The sequence below is a fragment of the Lepidochelys kempii genome, chromosome 1 (genome assembly GCF_965140265.1).
Source record: "Lepidochelys kempii isolate rLepKem1 chromosome 1, rLepKem1.hap2, whole genome shotgun sequence".
Classification (NCBI taxonomy): Eukaryota; Metazoa; Chordata; order Testudines; family Cheloniidae; genus Lepidochelys; species Lepidochelys kempii.
Genome location: NC_133256.1, coordinates 49,998,849 through 50,014,282, shown reverse-complemented (window position 1 = coordinate 50,014,282; position 15,434 = coordinate 49,998,849). Strand labels below are relative to the sequence as shown.

The window sequence follows — 15,434 nt, the reverse complement described above, 5'->3', positions numbered from 1 at the left end:
ATATCATCCATGTCTGAACCACTGATAAATACTGATCCAGATATCAAACACCATTTTTATTGGCCAGAGAACCTATATACCAATTTATTTGAGCATAAGCTTTCGTGAGCTACAGCTCACTTCATCGGATGCATTCAGTGGAAAATACAGTGGGGAGATTTACATACACAGAGAACATGAAACAATGGGTGTTACCATACACACTATAAGGAGAGTGATCACTTAAGGTGAGCTATTACCAGCAGGAGTACCAACATTCCACACAAAAATGGACTACAAGCCGTCAGGAACAGTATCCCCGATAATGTCACGGCAAACCTGGTGGCTGAACTTTGTGACTTTGTCCTCACCCATAACTATTTCACATTTGGGGACAATGTATACCTTCAAATCAGCGGCACTGCTATGGGTACCCGCATGGCCCCACAGTATGCCAACATTTTTATGGCTGACTTAGAACAACGCTTACTCAGCTCTCGTCCCCTAATGCCCCTACTCTACTTGCGCTACATTGATGACATCTTCATCATCTGGACCCATTGAAAAGAAGCCTTTGAGGAATTCCATCATGATTTCAACAATTTCCATCCCACCATCAACCTCAGCCTGACCAGTCCACACAAAAGATCCACTTCCTGGACTAAATACGTGCTAAATACGTGATGGTCATATAAACACCACCCTATACCGGAAACCTACTGACTGCTATGCCTACCTACATGCCTCCAGCTTTCACCCAGACCACACCACACAATCCATTGTCTACAGCCAAGCTCTATGATACAACTGCATTTGCTCCAACCCCTCAGACAGAGACAAACATCTACAAGATCTCTATCAAGCATTCTTACAACTACAATACTCACCTGGTGAAGTGAAGAAACAGATTGACAGAGCCAGAAGAGTACCCAGAAGTCACCTACTACAGGACAGGCCCAACAAAGAAAATAACAGAACGCCACTAGCCATCACCTTCAGCCCCAACGCATCATCAAGGATCTACAACCTATCCTGAAGGACGACTCTCACAGATCTTGGGAGACAGGCTAGTCCTTGCTTACAGACAGCCCCCCAACCTGAAGCAAATACTCACCAGCAACCACACACCACACAACAAAAACACTAACCCAGGAACCTATCCTTGCAACAAAGCCCGTTGCCAACTGTGTTCACATATCTATTCAGGGGACACCATCATAGGGCCTAATCACATCAGCCACAATATCAGAGGCTCGTTCACCTGCACATCTACCAATGTGATATATGCCATCATGTGCCAGCAATGCCCCTCTGCCATGTACGTTGGTCAAACTGGACAGTCTCTACGTAAAAGAATAAAGGGACACAAATCAGACGTCAAGAATTATAACATTCATAAACCAGTTCAAGAACACTTCAATCTCTTTGGTCACTCGATTACAGACCTAGAAGTGGCAATACTTCAACAAAAAACTTCAAAAACAGACTCCAATGAGAGATTGCTGAATTGGAATTAATTTGCAAACTGGATACAATTAACTTAGGCTTGAATAGAGACTGGGAGTGGATGAGTCATTACACAAAGTAAAACTATTTCCCCATGTTTATCCCCCACTCCCCACCCCACCCCGCCACTGTTCCTCAGATGTTCTTGTTAACTGCTGGAAATGGCCCACCTTGATTATCACTACAAAAGGTTCCCTTCCCCCCCCAACCCCACCCCCAGCTCTCCTGCTGGTAATAGCTCACCTTAAGTGATCACTCTGGTTACAGTGTGTATGGTAACACCCATTGTTTCATGTTCTTTGTGTATATAAATCTCCCTGCTGTATTTTCCACTGAATGCATCTGATGAAGTGAGCTGTAGTTCACAAAAGCTTATGCTCAAATAAATTGGTTAGTCTCTAAGGTGCCACAAGTCCTCCTTTTCTTTTTTTGCGAATACAGACTAACACGGCTGCTACTCTGAAACCTATATACCATTTATAATTATAGTTCAAATAAATCTGAAAAGACTCCAAATCTGCCTGTATAAATCCATATGATCTTGTATGTGTGATCACATATGGACAAAAAATGAACAAGAAGGTATTTTTATTTTGCAAAGAACACAGAGCAGGATTAGTGTTTGAAGTCTTTCAGGGGAACAAGTATATTATGTGTCTAGGTATGACAAACTATTTATGAGGAAATGAAGGGGATTCAGATTTCTTTTCTATTTTAAATTGAACATTTTTCTCTCAGTATCACTAAAAATAAGCTAAAAATAAATTTTCTTCGTGTGTGTGGAATGAAGAAGAAAATGGAGCTGTGAGAAGTTGTTTAGAATGCAAAGGGAAGCATGAGAAAGAAGAGACATATATGTTAATGACTAAGGGGGCATAGGTTAGACGTGCATGTGGGAGCACAAAAACATCTCCCTGATTTTTTAAAAAAATCCTGACAATAAGTTGTGCATGTAACTAAGCTCACAAGAGAGCTGAAGATGCTCATCATGTCACAAGATGTTAAGCAAAGCACACTGACCTCAATCCTACAAGCCACCCTTTGAGGAGAGGCCCTTGAAGTCAGACACGGAGGTCTGTCCATGCAAATCAGGGCCTTAAGTATTGCATTACCTCTATTATTGCAAAGTTACTAGTCGTATTGAACTACTAGGTATAGCACTCCTTTGCTTTCATTGCATAAGCACCTCACTTATACTTTCAAAAATTATTGTTATTTTGTGCATGCAAATCTGCATTTTATTGCCTCTAATTATGCTCTAAGTCTCTGGAACCTGCAAACCATTATGCACGTACTTAATTTTAAGCACTTGAGTAGTCCCATTGGAATCAATGGGTCTCATCAAATGCTTAAAATGGGGTATTAGAATAAATGTTTGCAGGATCTGAACCTTAAAATACACCTTCTGAAATTCTAGCCCTAAGAATCTAATGATCAGATTTTTTTTAGTCTCTCTATTTTTGGTTAGCAATCTAAATGGTAAAAAGACATTAAAATGCATTATTCCAAAATAAAAAATTAGCCTCACTGAATCCAAATGTTTCTTTGATAGCTGTTTCTTTTTCACAATCTACTAGTTTTCTGTCTTCAAAATTAAAACAAAAAAAGCGCCAAACAAAACACTCCTCCAAGAAACAAAAAACCACAAAACAAAACAAAACTCATCCTCCTCCCTCCCCCCTCCCCAGAAAAAAACAATTCCAAAGCCCGGTAGTGTATAAATTATTACTGTTTTGCATACAACAGATGGTAGATATCTGGGGGAATGGACGATTGTGTGTATAGCTTCATCACAGCAGCACTCATCTAGCAGCTGTTGTATCTTCACACTTTTCACCTAATTTTTAATCATTTTATCCAATGCATGAATGGTATCTATAGAAATAATTCTTAATAATTTTACTAAAAACAAGCACACTGACTGTAAATAAAACACATATGAGGATAGCAACATGATTCTGCCCAGATGGCTAGTGTAAACATATTTGAACAAAACACCCGCACAAAAAATCCCACAAAACAACCCAACACACACAAAAAATTAAACCTAAAAACCTCCTTTAATGGTAACATTTGATTGCACATTACAGAAAGAAAAACTACAGTAATTTGAACTAATTCTATTTGTCAGCCTGTAAAGTATGATTCTATTGATGCACATAATTGGTATTGCATTATCTGGAAATGTTACATGTTTTCCTCTGACTCATGACCACAATGCAAAGTAATCTTTTTATTTCAGCTTTCCAGTTTTACTAAGTGTATCTATCAGATGCTAATTGTAAAGATGGTTCATTTTGTAGAACATAACTTGCACTATAATAAATGGAGTGCGTATTAATTGTATTATATATGACAGTGCTTCCTAGCAAAGAAAATACTGCCCAGCATCTAGACCTCTTTGACTTTTAAACATACTTGACTTTCCCTTTTTGGAATCACCTCGTATCCCAAGTTCTGAATAAAGTCAATAAAATCAAACCAAAAAGTTTTTTTTTAAACTAAAAAAAGATGATACATTAATGATGCCTGGGAGATGACGGCAGTTTTTAGAATGAAATGATAGTAAATGCTTACCTCCCTGAGGACAGGATCAGTGATACTGTCCAGATTCACAGAGCCTTCATACGTTAGGTAGTGGAAAACATTGAGTGCACGCACTGCTTCTGGTCCTCGTTGCTTGTAGCCAAATATAAGGTCAATCCACTGATGAAGTTGGCATGATACAAACTCACTTTCCAGCGCCTGGAAATGAAATTCAAAGTCAGGGGACAAATACTGTTTCTCATATTTACATGCTTAAATTCTGTCTTCACTTTTCTTATTGCCTAAAGGAACTGTACTGTACAGCACTACAATTCTTGTTCATACTTACAGTATATATCTGAAGTCCTTCAAACAAACATTAAATAACCACTCAACTAATTATATTGTGAAAAAAATTAAAGGGCATTACTCTTATTTTGTTCAGTTGTTAATTTCCTTTTCAAAAACAGGATTTGGCTAACTATGATTGTTTTAATTAATTCTAGAGCTGTCCGATAAATTTATTGCCCAATCTGTCTAAAAATTGATGAAAAATGGGGGAAATGAGCAAAAATATCCTGATCTGCTGCTCATTTTCCAACCAGCTCTAATTAATTTTAAATCCAAAATGGAAAAGACAGGAATACAGTATTAGTTTTAAACAGCTGTATAGAGAAAATAAGATGTTTTTGAACTCCAACCGGGGGTTGTGGCTCACTGAGAAAGGGCCAATGTTTGTCTAACCCCCCTGTGTAACACAAGTGGTGAGGAGAAGGTACTAAACTGCAGCCATAGAAGTGATGATAGCAATAAAGGTTGAGCTTGGCCTCTCCATTACAGAGAAAGATCTACCTACCTTTAGATGTCACTGCCTGCATTGGGAGCTTTGAAAGGCTCAGAGAAGGGGAAGATCTACCTACCTTTAGATAGGTTTCAGAGTAACAGCCGTGTTAGTCTGTATTCGCAAAAAGAAAAGGAGTACTTGTGGCACCTTAGAGACTAACCAATTTATTAGGCTGCAGTTTCCACGATATGCATCTGATGAAGTGAGCTGTAGCTCACGAAAGCTTATGCTCAAATAAATTGGTTAGTCTCTAAGGTGTCACAAGTACTCCTTTTCTTTCTACCTTTAGATGTCACTGCCCTTAACTTCCTTCCACTAGAAACCACTTATCTTGCTTGCCCACAGGCTATTATCTGCAAAATATATACAGTTCTCCTCTACAGGTTCTTAGTATGTATGTAAGCATTAAAGGTTACTTTAATGGATTTTCTATACCAGTTACTAGGACTGGGCGAAAATTTTCCAATAAAATTATTTTTTGAGGGAAAATTGTATTCAACTAAATAAATTTGGATATCCTGTCATGGTGCCTCCTTGGAGTTATAGTTCGGTTTCCTCAATACGAGTGTAACCATCCTGAACTTTGACTTTAGAATAAAATGTTCAGTTGTTGAAGGTACAGAAGGGGTCTCCATCCTTTTGGGGGACCAAGAAGTAAGGGGAATAGAAACCTCTTCCTTGATATTGAGGTGGCATTCACTCTATTGCCACTCACACGAGAACGGAGTCTGTCTCCTGGCGAAGAATCACCTTATGACAGTGATCCCTGAAGGGGATCCAGGAAGGAAGTTTGCATGATGGATGGAGGGAAAGAAACTCTATGTAGTATCCTGATGGATAATTTATAAGACCCAACTGTCTGTCATTATGGAGTCAAATTATGTGCAAAACCTACAAGGCATCCCAATTATGTGCAAAACCTACAAGGCATCCCACAGAATAATGTGGGTAGATTGGATGGCACCAACAGTGGTGGGTGGATCTTGACCACGACATCAAAAAGCAGCCCTTAGCAAGTGGCTGGGAATGGGAAGAGTGCATGGCAGCAGAGGTGGCTGAAAACAGAGGCCTCTGAATCCTTTGTGGTTTACATAGTAAGTTGACTGGGCATTGCTGGCAGAATGCCCAAGTCCCCGGTAAGGGGAGAAAAACCACCTATATCAATTATACTAAAACTTTAACTATGCTAATATGTACTATAAACTATTTACAAATTTGTTTACAGAGTAATAATAGTAAAAGCTGGAGAAACGTGTGGATGTAGGGATTCTGACTCAGGCCATACGGCGGTAAGAAGGAACTGGAGAGGCGTTGGCCTGCATTGCCTTTTATGCCCTTGGTCTGGAGCATGAGGTGAATTACTGTGCATGTGCAGGCCAACCGTCACTGCTTGCTAGAATTTCCGGACTTGCATACATGGCACGCACACGCACCTACGTGTGGAATACACATAGAACTCAAAGAAGAAGGTTAAGTTTGGATACAGATGCAAAGTTCTAAAAAATTCAGATCAAGTGTTCTGTTTCAGGCCCATCTTATAAGAACATGCCTGAGTACGGTTGCCAACCCTCCAGGATTGCCCTGGAGTCTCCAGGAATTAAAAATTAAGTCATGTGATGAAACCTCCAGGAATACATCCAACAAAAATTGGCAACCCTATGCCTGAGCCACAAAATCCAGAACTGGGAAGTTTTTGGAGATTTGGATCTGATGATCCAGTTCATAACCATTCTTCTTTGATACATATGTGATCCACATTCACTACTGTAGCTCCCCGTAAAGGCCATTGGCTTGTCCTTGCCAAGAATGTTAATGGACATAGTCTTATGAAATTGTTATCCAATACCAAAACTGCCAAAACATAGGTTAAATGCAAAAGGAAAGTGAAAGTCATACAAAAAAGCTCAACAAGTCTATATGTGAAAGAGTGGTTGATGCTAGAATTGGCCATGGTTTGAACAAACATAGCTGCTAACTGTCATTTGGTGCTCGGGAACCTTTTGTGCAATGTGATAGCCCTGATCCAGGTCAAGCAATCCTGGGTGCTTGGGTGTCGGAGACCCATTGATCTGAAGCAACTGCTTGTTAGGCCTGGAGCTCTACAGGACATGGCAAATAAGATTATTAGTGGTATGACAAAGGTTGTGGTTCTTTTATTCAAGCAAGCACATCTGTTTCATGATGACTGTTGTGCTCTATGTTGGCACTATACATTCTCTTTCTCTCGCTCTGCCCAAACCTAGATATGGAGCTCTAGAGCAGTTAGAAATATAAACCATTGCGATAAGGCTGTTGCATATGTTAAATGCTGCACTGATTTATGCTGATAATCTGTAAATGTTTTGAGGATAGCATTTTTTCACTGTATGTTTTGTTCCTGCTTCAGCCTTTTCATTATTCCATATACAGGGCAAGAACATAATAGTTTTAGGCCCAGCTTATCAAAATGCCACATTAGTATGGCCACATTAAACAATTTTTTGATATATAGCTGCAATTCAATGAATTGTGTCATTATCTGGCAGAATGTGTCTGGCTAGCTTTAAAAGTGAAGATATTTACTTATCTGGAGTTTAAAGTAAAGGAATTAGGCTCTTAAATTAGCACTTCTAATAAACCTATAATCATCTTTAATTTCTTGAAAATAAAACCAGCATCAACATAATTTGTTAATTAACACTTAAATCAGGTTTTCAGTTAATCACTAATTATAGGGGGAGCTGGCAGCAACCCCCTATATTTAGGTTGCTTAACATTTTCCTTTGTCTGGCTATGCCGGAAAAGGGACAGGAAGCACCAGATGTGGTTTTAATCAGGCCACAAATTTATTCTTAAAAACCTGCCAATACTCAGCAGATAAAAGTGTACAGTGCAGGTAATTCCACATACATTTCTATATACTCAAGGGGCTGCTGTCAGCCCGCCGTCTTTCCAATCCTCGTCCCACTCATCCTGCTGCTGGGACCCTGCCACCACTCCCCTCCCTTATGAGGGTTAAGGGGGCTATAAAAGAGGGGTGTTTGAATTTAAGTACATCAGAAGCAGGAAGCCTGCCACAGAATCACTGGGACCACTGCATGATAGAGGTGCTAAAGGAGCACTCAGGGAAGATAAGGCCATTGCGAGAAACTAAATGACTTCTTTGCATCGGTCTTCACTGCAGAGGGTGAGGGAGATTTCCACATCTGAGCCATTTCTTTTAGGTGACAAATATGAAGAACTGTCCAAGATTAAGGTGTCAATAGAGGAGGTTTTAGAAAAAATGACAAAAGAAACAGTAATAAGTCACTAGGACTAGATGGTATTCACCCAAATGTTCTGAAGGAACTAAAATATGAAATTGCAGAACTACCAATTGTGGTATGTAACCTATCATCTAAATCATCCTCTGTATCAGATGATTGGAGGATAGCTAATATGACACAGATTTTTTAAAAAGGCTCCAGAGGTGATTCTGGCATTTACAGGCCAGTAAACCTCACTTCAGTACCAGGCAAATGGTTGAAACTATCGTAAAGAACAGAATTATCAGACACATAGATTAACACAATTTTTTGGGTGAAGAGTCAACATGGTTTTTGTAAAGGGAAATCATGCTTCACCAATCTACTAGAATTCTTTGAGGGGGTCAACAAGCATGTGGACAAGGGTGATCCAGTAGATACAGTGTACTGGGACTTTCAGAAAGCCTTTGACAAGGTCTCTCACAAAAGGCTCTTAAGCAAGGTAAAATGTCATGGGATAAGAGGAAGGTCCTCTCATGAATTGGTAACTGGTGTAAAGATAGGAAACAAAGGGTAGGAATAAATAGTCAGTTTTCAGAATGGAGAGAGGTAAATAGTGGTGTCCCCCAAGTATCTGTACTGGGTCCGGTGCTGTTTAACATATTCATAAATGATCTGGAAAAGGGGGTAAACAGTGAGGTGGAAAAATTTGAAGACAATACAAAATTACTCAAAATAGCTAAATCCAAAACAGATTGCAAAGAGTTACAACTGGATCTCACAAAACTGGGTGACTGGTGAAGAACATGGCAGATGAAATTCAATGTTGGTAAATGCAAAGTAAGTCACATTAGGAAACATAATCCCAACTATACATACAAAATGATGGGATCTAAATTAGCCGTTACCGCTCAAGAAACAGATCTTGGAGTCATTGTGGATAGTCCTCTGAAAACATCCACTCAATGTGCAGCAAAAAAAAGCTAATGCAATATTAGGAACCATTAGGAAAGAGATAGATAATAAGGCATAAAATATCATAATGCCACTATATAAATTCATGGTGCACCCACACCTTGAATACTGCATGCAGTTCCAGTCACCCCATCTCAAAAAAGATATATTAGAATTGGAAAAGGTACAGAGACGGACAACAAAAATGATTAAGGGTATGGAACAGCTTCCATATGAAGGGCGATTAAAAAGACTAGGAATATTCAGCTTGGAAAAGCGGGGAGAAAAGGTAGAGATCTATAAAATCCTGACTGGTGTGGAGAAAAGGAATAAGGAAGTGTTATTTATTCCTTCATATAACACAAGGATTGGGGTCATCCAATGAAATTAACAGGCAGCAGGTTTAAAACAAAGATAAGGAAGTATTTTTTCACACAACGCAGTCAAGCTGTGGAACTCATTGCCAGAGGATGTTTTCAAAACTATAATGGGGCTTAAAAAAAATTAGTTAAGTTCATGGAGGATAGGCCCATCAATGGCTATTATCCAAGATGGTCAGGGATGCAACCCTGTGCTCTGGGTGTCCCTAGCCTCTGACTGCCAGAAGAAGGGAATGGACAACAGGGGATGGATCACTCGATGATTGCCTGCTCTTTCATTCCCTGTGATGCATCTGGCATTGGCCACTGTTGGAAGACAGAATACTGGGCTAGATGGCCCATTGATCTGACCCAAAATGGCCATTCTTATTTTCCCTGATGTACCAATCAAAGGAGACCCAAGCCTCCTTTTCTCTGCTCCTTTAAAGGATGCCTCCTTTAAATCTTTTACCAATTAGTTTTATCTGATAACTGTATGTGTGCCGTATGGAGTACCTGCGCTGGATATCTGCCACAAGCATAAGAAGTGGCGACATTAAAGCCTAACCACCCTTTCTTAACCTAACAAGTCCCTAACCTGCCGTGGGTTAATATTCAGCAGGGGGACTGTTCCTGAGCTAGAGAATTGTCTTTTGTCTGTCCTAAGAAATTTTGTTCACATTTTACTGAGAAACTTTGGAAAATCATCACTTGTCTTCTCTCATTTGCGTTCCTCAGGAAAATGGTGGCAGCCTGCAAAATAAGAAACTGAATACAAACATTCTGAACTGCTGTGCTTGTGTTTCTGTCAAACCAGTCACAGCAGCCCCACCACCACAAACCGTAGTAGCCAGATCAGCTATAGCAGGGGGAAGGGGAAGAAACTGGGGCCAGGCTCTCCATGACCACCCCACAGACTCAGTACATGGCCCTAACAGCCCATCTCCCCTTTGGTGCACCACGTGGGGTAGGAGCTCTCCCATCTCCTGGAGAGAGGGAAAAGGAGAGAGAGGTGGTCCCGCTTCCTCCAACCCAGCATTTCACCCCACAAGTTCAGTATTCTAAAGCAGGTCTTACTGACAATGCCAGTTTTGAAGAGATACTATTTTCATGTGGATGAATTGTTCTTTAATAACTTCTACATCATATTAAGCATAAATGAGCTTCTTTTTAACAGGATAACCACCTTCTACTGCAGCCAGCTAATGTACTTAATCCTGGAGCTCAAGTTGCAGAAGTCTGTGCTGCAGTGCAGAAAGTTCAGGGTTCAAATCAAGCTAAGGATGCAAGATGGGAGAGTTGTTGTAGCTAAACAAGAGAATTTTGTTTTTACCTCTTTCATTTAAAAAAAAATCCTAGAAGCGACGTAGAAAAATACATTAAACTAATGTTATTTAGGCTGCAAAGTAAAGCAACAAAAAATCAGATTGTCTATGCAACTTTAATTCTGTCTGCTTGTTTGTAGGCAGTATGATAATACACTATTTTTTCCACAAGTCCCTTGCCTCACTCAGTGCAGAGGATGGATGCACAACAGGACAAAATTAAGTTTGCACAGGCATCCATAAATCTGGCATTTCATAATGCTGAGTGTTTGACTTCGAAACATAGATAACATTCTTTTAACTTTTTTTGTGTTTAATTATATTTCAGTCACACATTTCCCTAATTCTTTTCTATTTGCTAGTTCTACATATTTACATTTTTCAAAAAGGTTGTGTTGTGTCTGTATCTGCACCTTACATATTTAATAACAAAATAATTTACACAAAAAAGTGACAATAGGAGTCTGTTTTATTCACAGTAAACTGAAACTAGGAGTGCTGGGGTTGCAGCAACACTCCTAGCTTGAAGTGGCTTCCATCATATACAGGGTTGACAGTTTTGTTCAATGGCTCTCTGCATCCCCACTATACAAACTGTTCCAATGCGCCTGTGATCATCTCAGGCGAATTGGCCGGGTTTGAGAAAGTAGCAGCAGCTGTTTAAAAAGGGGACAGTAAAATTATAAAAAAGAAAGGACTTTTAAATAAGCAAATAAGCATATTTGACATACAGTACTACAATCTCTAATATTTTCCCCTCCCCCATCATTGCTGGATGAGTTGGGTGTGTATGTTCATAGTTGCCCTGAGGCAGTTTTATCTTGCATGGCCAAGACTTATTCAGCAGCTCATCATTCCAGAGTAAGTCTTACATCCGATGAAGTGAGCTATAGCTTACGAAAGCTTATGCTCAAATAAATTTGTTAGTCTCTAAGGTGCCACAAGTCCTCCTTTTCTTACTAACACTGGCAGTTTTGATGAGGTCATATTTTCACATGTATGAACTATTCTTTAATAACTTCTCTATTTTATGAAGCACAAATGAGCTTCATTTTAGAAGTAGAATTTCATATCTTTTGTCTGCTTTTTAAAAATTCAACAAGCATATTTATTATACTGAGTCTGTGAAAAATCCCATTAAAGTGCTGTATGACTAAATGTGGTAAGAACTTGTGGGAGTTTTGTGAGGACTTGACTCTTTCATTATTTTGAATTTGAGACTTTAGAGTTCCCAAAGGATTGTAAGTTTTCAAACAATTCCTAACACTATTGGCCTTGGATATATCTGTGTCCCTGAATTACAACACCTCATATACATTTGAATTATAGTAATATAATACTACTACTAATTGGAGATTGACAAAACATTGATTTTTTGGTTTGGTGACCAACCTGAAAAATCAGAAACAAAAATTTGTGTTGAACCAAAATAGCAAAATTTTTAAATGAAACATTGTTAGGTGTTTTCAGAATTACCTCTCCTCTCCGTTTTTTTTTATTTATTTATTCAGATGAAACCATTTGCTGAATTTGACCTGAATACACAAACATTTTGATCAAACTGAAACTGGATTTTGTGGCAAATAAACTATTTTTTCCAAAAAAAATATCATTCAGCTTTACTACTACTATCTTTAAGTTAGAAAAGTACGGCAGTGATTAATTCCAAATACATGACACTATCAGTGTGAAGAATTTTGTGACTTCTGTGCCCTAAGAGTCAGCCCTTGCGTAAGTAGCTCATTTAGATATTTTTGTGGTAGCAGATCAATATCTGGAAAGGACAATACAAGGCTAGATTCTGAGAATTCTGTCCAGTTTTCCTCAGTGAAGTTCTAGAGACGCTGTGTGGTGGTAACTTCAACCTGTATTCATGTATAATATAATCAAGTGGGGAAGTATTGGGTCCAGTGTTGACTGACATTAGTAATGCCCTCCTATGGGAGGGCAGGGTCTCAATTTCCCTTGAACAAGCAGACGTTAGGGTCTTGCTCAACAAATGTACTATTGGCTGACAATTTCACCAGTTATTGTCCTGACTACAGTCTTCCCTTTTTGGTACAGATTATTGAAATGGCTGTGATAAAGCAACAGAGGTATTCTTTGGAAACCTCAGATATCCTTTCAACCTTTTACAATCTGGATTTGGCCTATGTTTGACTTTTTCCACTGTCAGTCTTCATGCCCTGTTTCTCTACCTCTCTTTGTACTGTATCTTTACTCACGCTATTCACTACACAGACTCTTCTTCCCTAATTTGGTCTACCAAACCCACTACCCTTTTCTCTTTTGAAAATTCACTACTTATATAATACCAACGATGTGTGTATCGGTTTCCTGGAGGATATGTGAAGTAGTGTCAGGAAAATGGGGTGTGGGAATTTTTTGTGTTATCATTAATTTCCAGGAACAATTGTAACATAACACACATATTGGTAATAAAATATCTTTAAGATACGTCAGGCTTATTATTATAAAACACAATTTTCAAGGGCCATTTCAGCATAATCGTTCTTTTATGGCTGGCACTGCCATGCATGTTTCCAGCCTGAAATACAAGTAAATACATTTTTTAAAATAAATAAATAAAATGTTCATGATTTTTGTCTAAAGGAAGCACAGCAATAATTAATAACTATTATAGATGTTTATTCTTAAATGGCAACCAGCTATTACCCAGTGTGTTCTCTGTCCATAATTCAAAAATACACAGAAACAAATATTTGAGGGAGGTGTGGAATTAGATTTGTTTGGGGCACTGCTACATATGATGGAAACTTCATCTTCAAATGGAGACATTCTACCGCCAAGTCACATTTTTTCCTTCATGTTTTTTTCTTTTTGGTAAAAAGATTTTAATTATTTTTTAAAAGGTAGTACACCCAAATGGTGCATAAATTGTGCTGATTCCTCCTAGTCAATGTTTTTAAGACCCAAACTTTTCTCTCTTCAACACAGATAAGACTCTAGGTTCAGACACCAACCATTTCCTGTCTTGATTACTATTATAACCTCTTCTTCTCTGGCCTTAAAACATTAAACATATTGCAATTTGAAAAAGAATTGGTTGTTTAAGGAAGGTGATTGTCTAATAACGGTTGAGTAGAATTGTATTCAATGCATTTGGGATATTTTGGGGTCATCTCTTTCCACAGGAAGATGTTTCCTAAATGGGGTTCTCTACATAGTAAGGTTAATCAGGCTTCTTTTGCTATGTAAACTGTGTTTTCTCAATAATAATTGTGTACAACTGCAGCTGTCATATTTAGATTTAAATTGCTCTGAATTAAATGTGTTTATATTGTGTTAAGTAAGAATCCTGACAATCATACAAAATAATACCAAACAAAAAATTACCACCAACACATCAAAATGAAATTTTCTCATGTTGTGTTTACTCAGTGCAAAACATTGTCAACTCCTATCAATAGATGAAAAATAGGCACTCAACCACCCTATCTACCAAAACCAAGATTTCAATTTATATATTAAATGTTTGTTAACCAGGAAATATTACCCAACCTTCTGAGTAGTCATGAAATGATTCAAAAATGTAAATATTAGCTAAAAATTGTGTATATAAATCATTCTACAGAAAGGATGAAAATTCATCCTTAATAACAAATATAGAAGAGCAACAAAATATGAATTACAAAAACCAGAAACCGAGTGGTCTTTCTAAAAATGTCATTTATAGTAAATGCATTTTATGCAACACTATAATTTGTAATATAATACATGCATGTTCAACCATCAGAATATCATTATAATTAATGTAAATTACAGCAGATCACATCTTCTGTTTTTAAACTATGGAATGCTTACTAAAAAGGCTTTGCTTCAATGTTTCACAGTAGAGTTCTTTGCCTCAATTTAACATGCCTGACTTACTGGCTGAATATGTTCTATTTCTGGCTCTCAGAACCCCCAGAAGTCTGCTGGGATTGAGAGGCTGAGTAAGACTACAGATGCACATCTGTGGAAGTTTTTTTTTTTTTAAATGGTAGATTATGATTGATGAACACAGCATTAGGGTAATGTTATCAGGGACACTTACTGCTTCTGTCCTCTGTGACATCACTGAGGTCAGACCATAATCATGTTAGCATTGAACACAATGCTTTATTAATGTTTCATGAGTAAGTCAGTAGTAATCAGTCTAGCTATGTATGGATAAATTAAACTGGTACAACAATCCCTGATGTATAAATCGAGTGCTTTTAGAATGTACCACAACAGCTCTTAAAAGTAACCTGACAATCACTTTTCCAAGCTTTCTAATTAGACCAATTTTTACAAGTTTCATGGCATTTATTTTAATGGACAGCCATTTCCACCACAGTGCACATATTTATTAAGTATGAAAAAACCCTACAAAAACCCCTCATTTCCCAATTCTAAAAAGCCTATTAACCAATAGATTAGATGGGAGCCATCTCTCTAAGTCAAATCTGTGCGTAATGCTGAAACTCTTGATTTGTTTATTTCTATTTATTTTAACAATCTATGAATGCATAAGCAAGATGTAAATAAGTGTTTCTGTCCACATACATAGAATTATAATTTATATATGGCTATGGTGAGCAAAATGAACATGAATATCTGTCAACTAGAAAATACTGAATACCCACACTATGGTTTGTGGTATCACATACGGCTCAATCCAACATAATGGAAAGACTCCCATTGACTTCAATGGGCTCTGGATCAGGATCAC

At 38.1% G+C, this 15,434-nt stretch overlaps 1 protein-coding gene across 6 annotated transcripts in view; it reads right to left on the bottom strand.

Annotated features, from left to right (window-relative positions):
- NBEA (neurobeachin) overlaps positions 1–15,434 on the bottom strand; it is an 848,387-nt gene that overhangs the window by 56,378 nt on the left and 776,575 nt on the right. For all 6 annotated transcript variants that reach the window (XM_073341812.1, XM_073341823.1, XM_073341834.1 and 3 more), the window contains one exon: positions 4,063–4,230. In XM_073341812.1, coding sequence (XP_073197913.1) covers positions 4,063–4,230 — 168 coding nt within the window. The remainder of the gene's footprint in view (positions 1–4,062; positions 4,231–15,434) is intronic.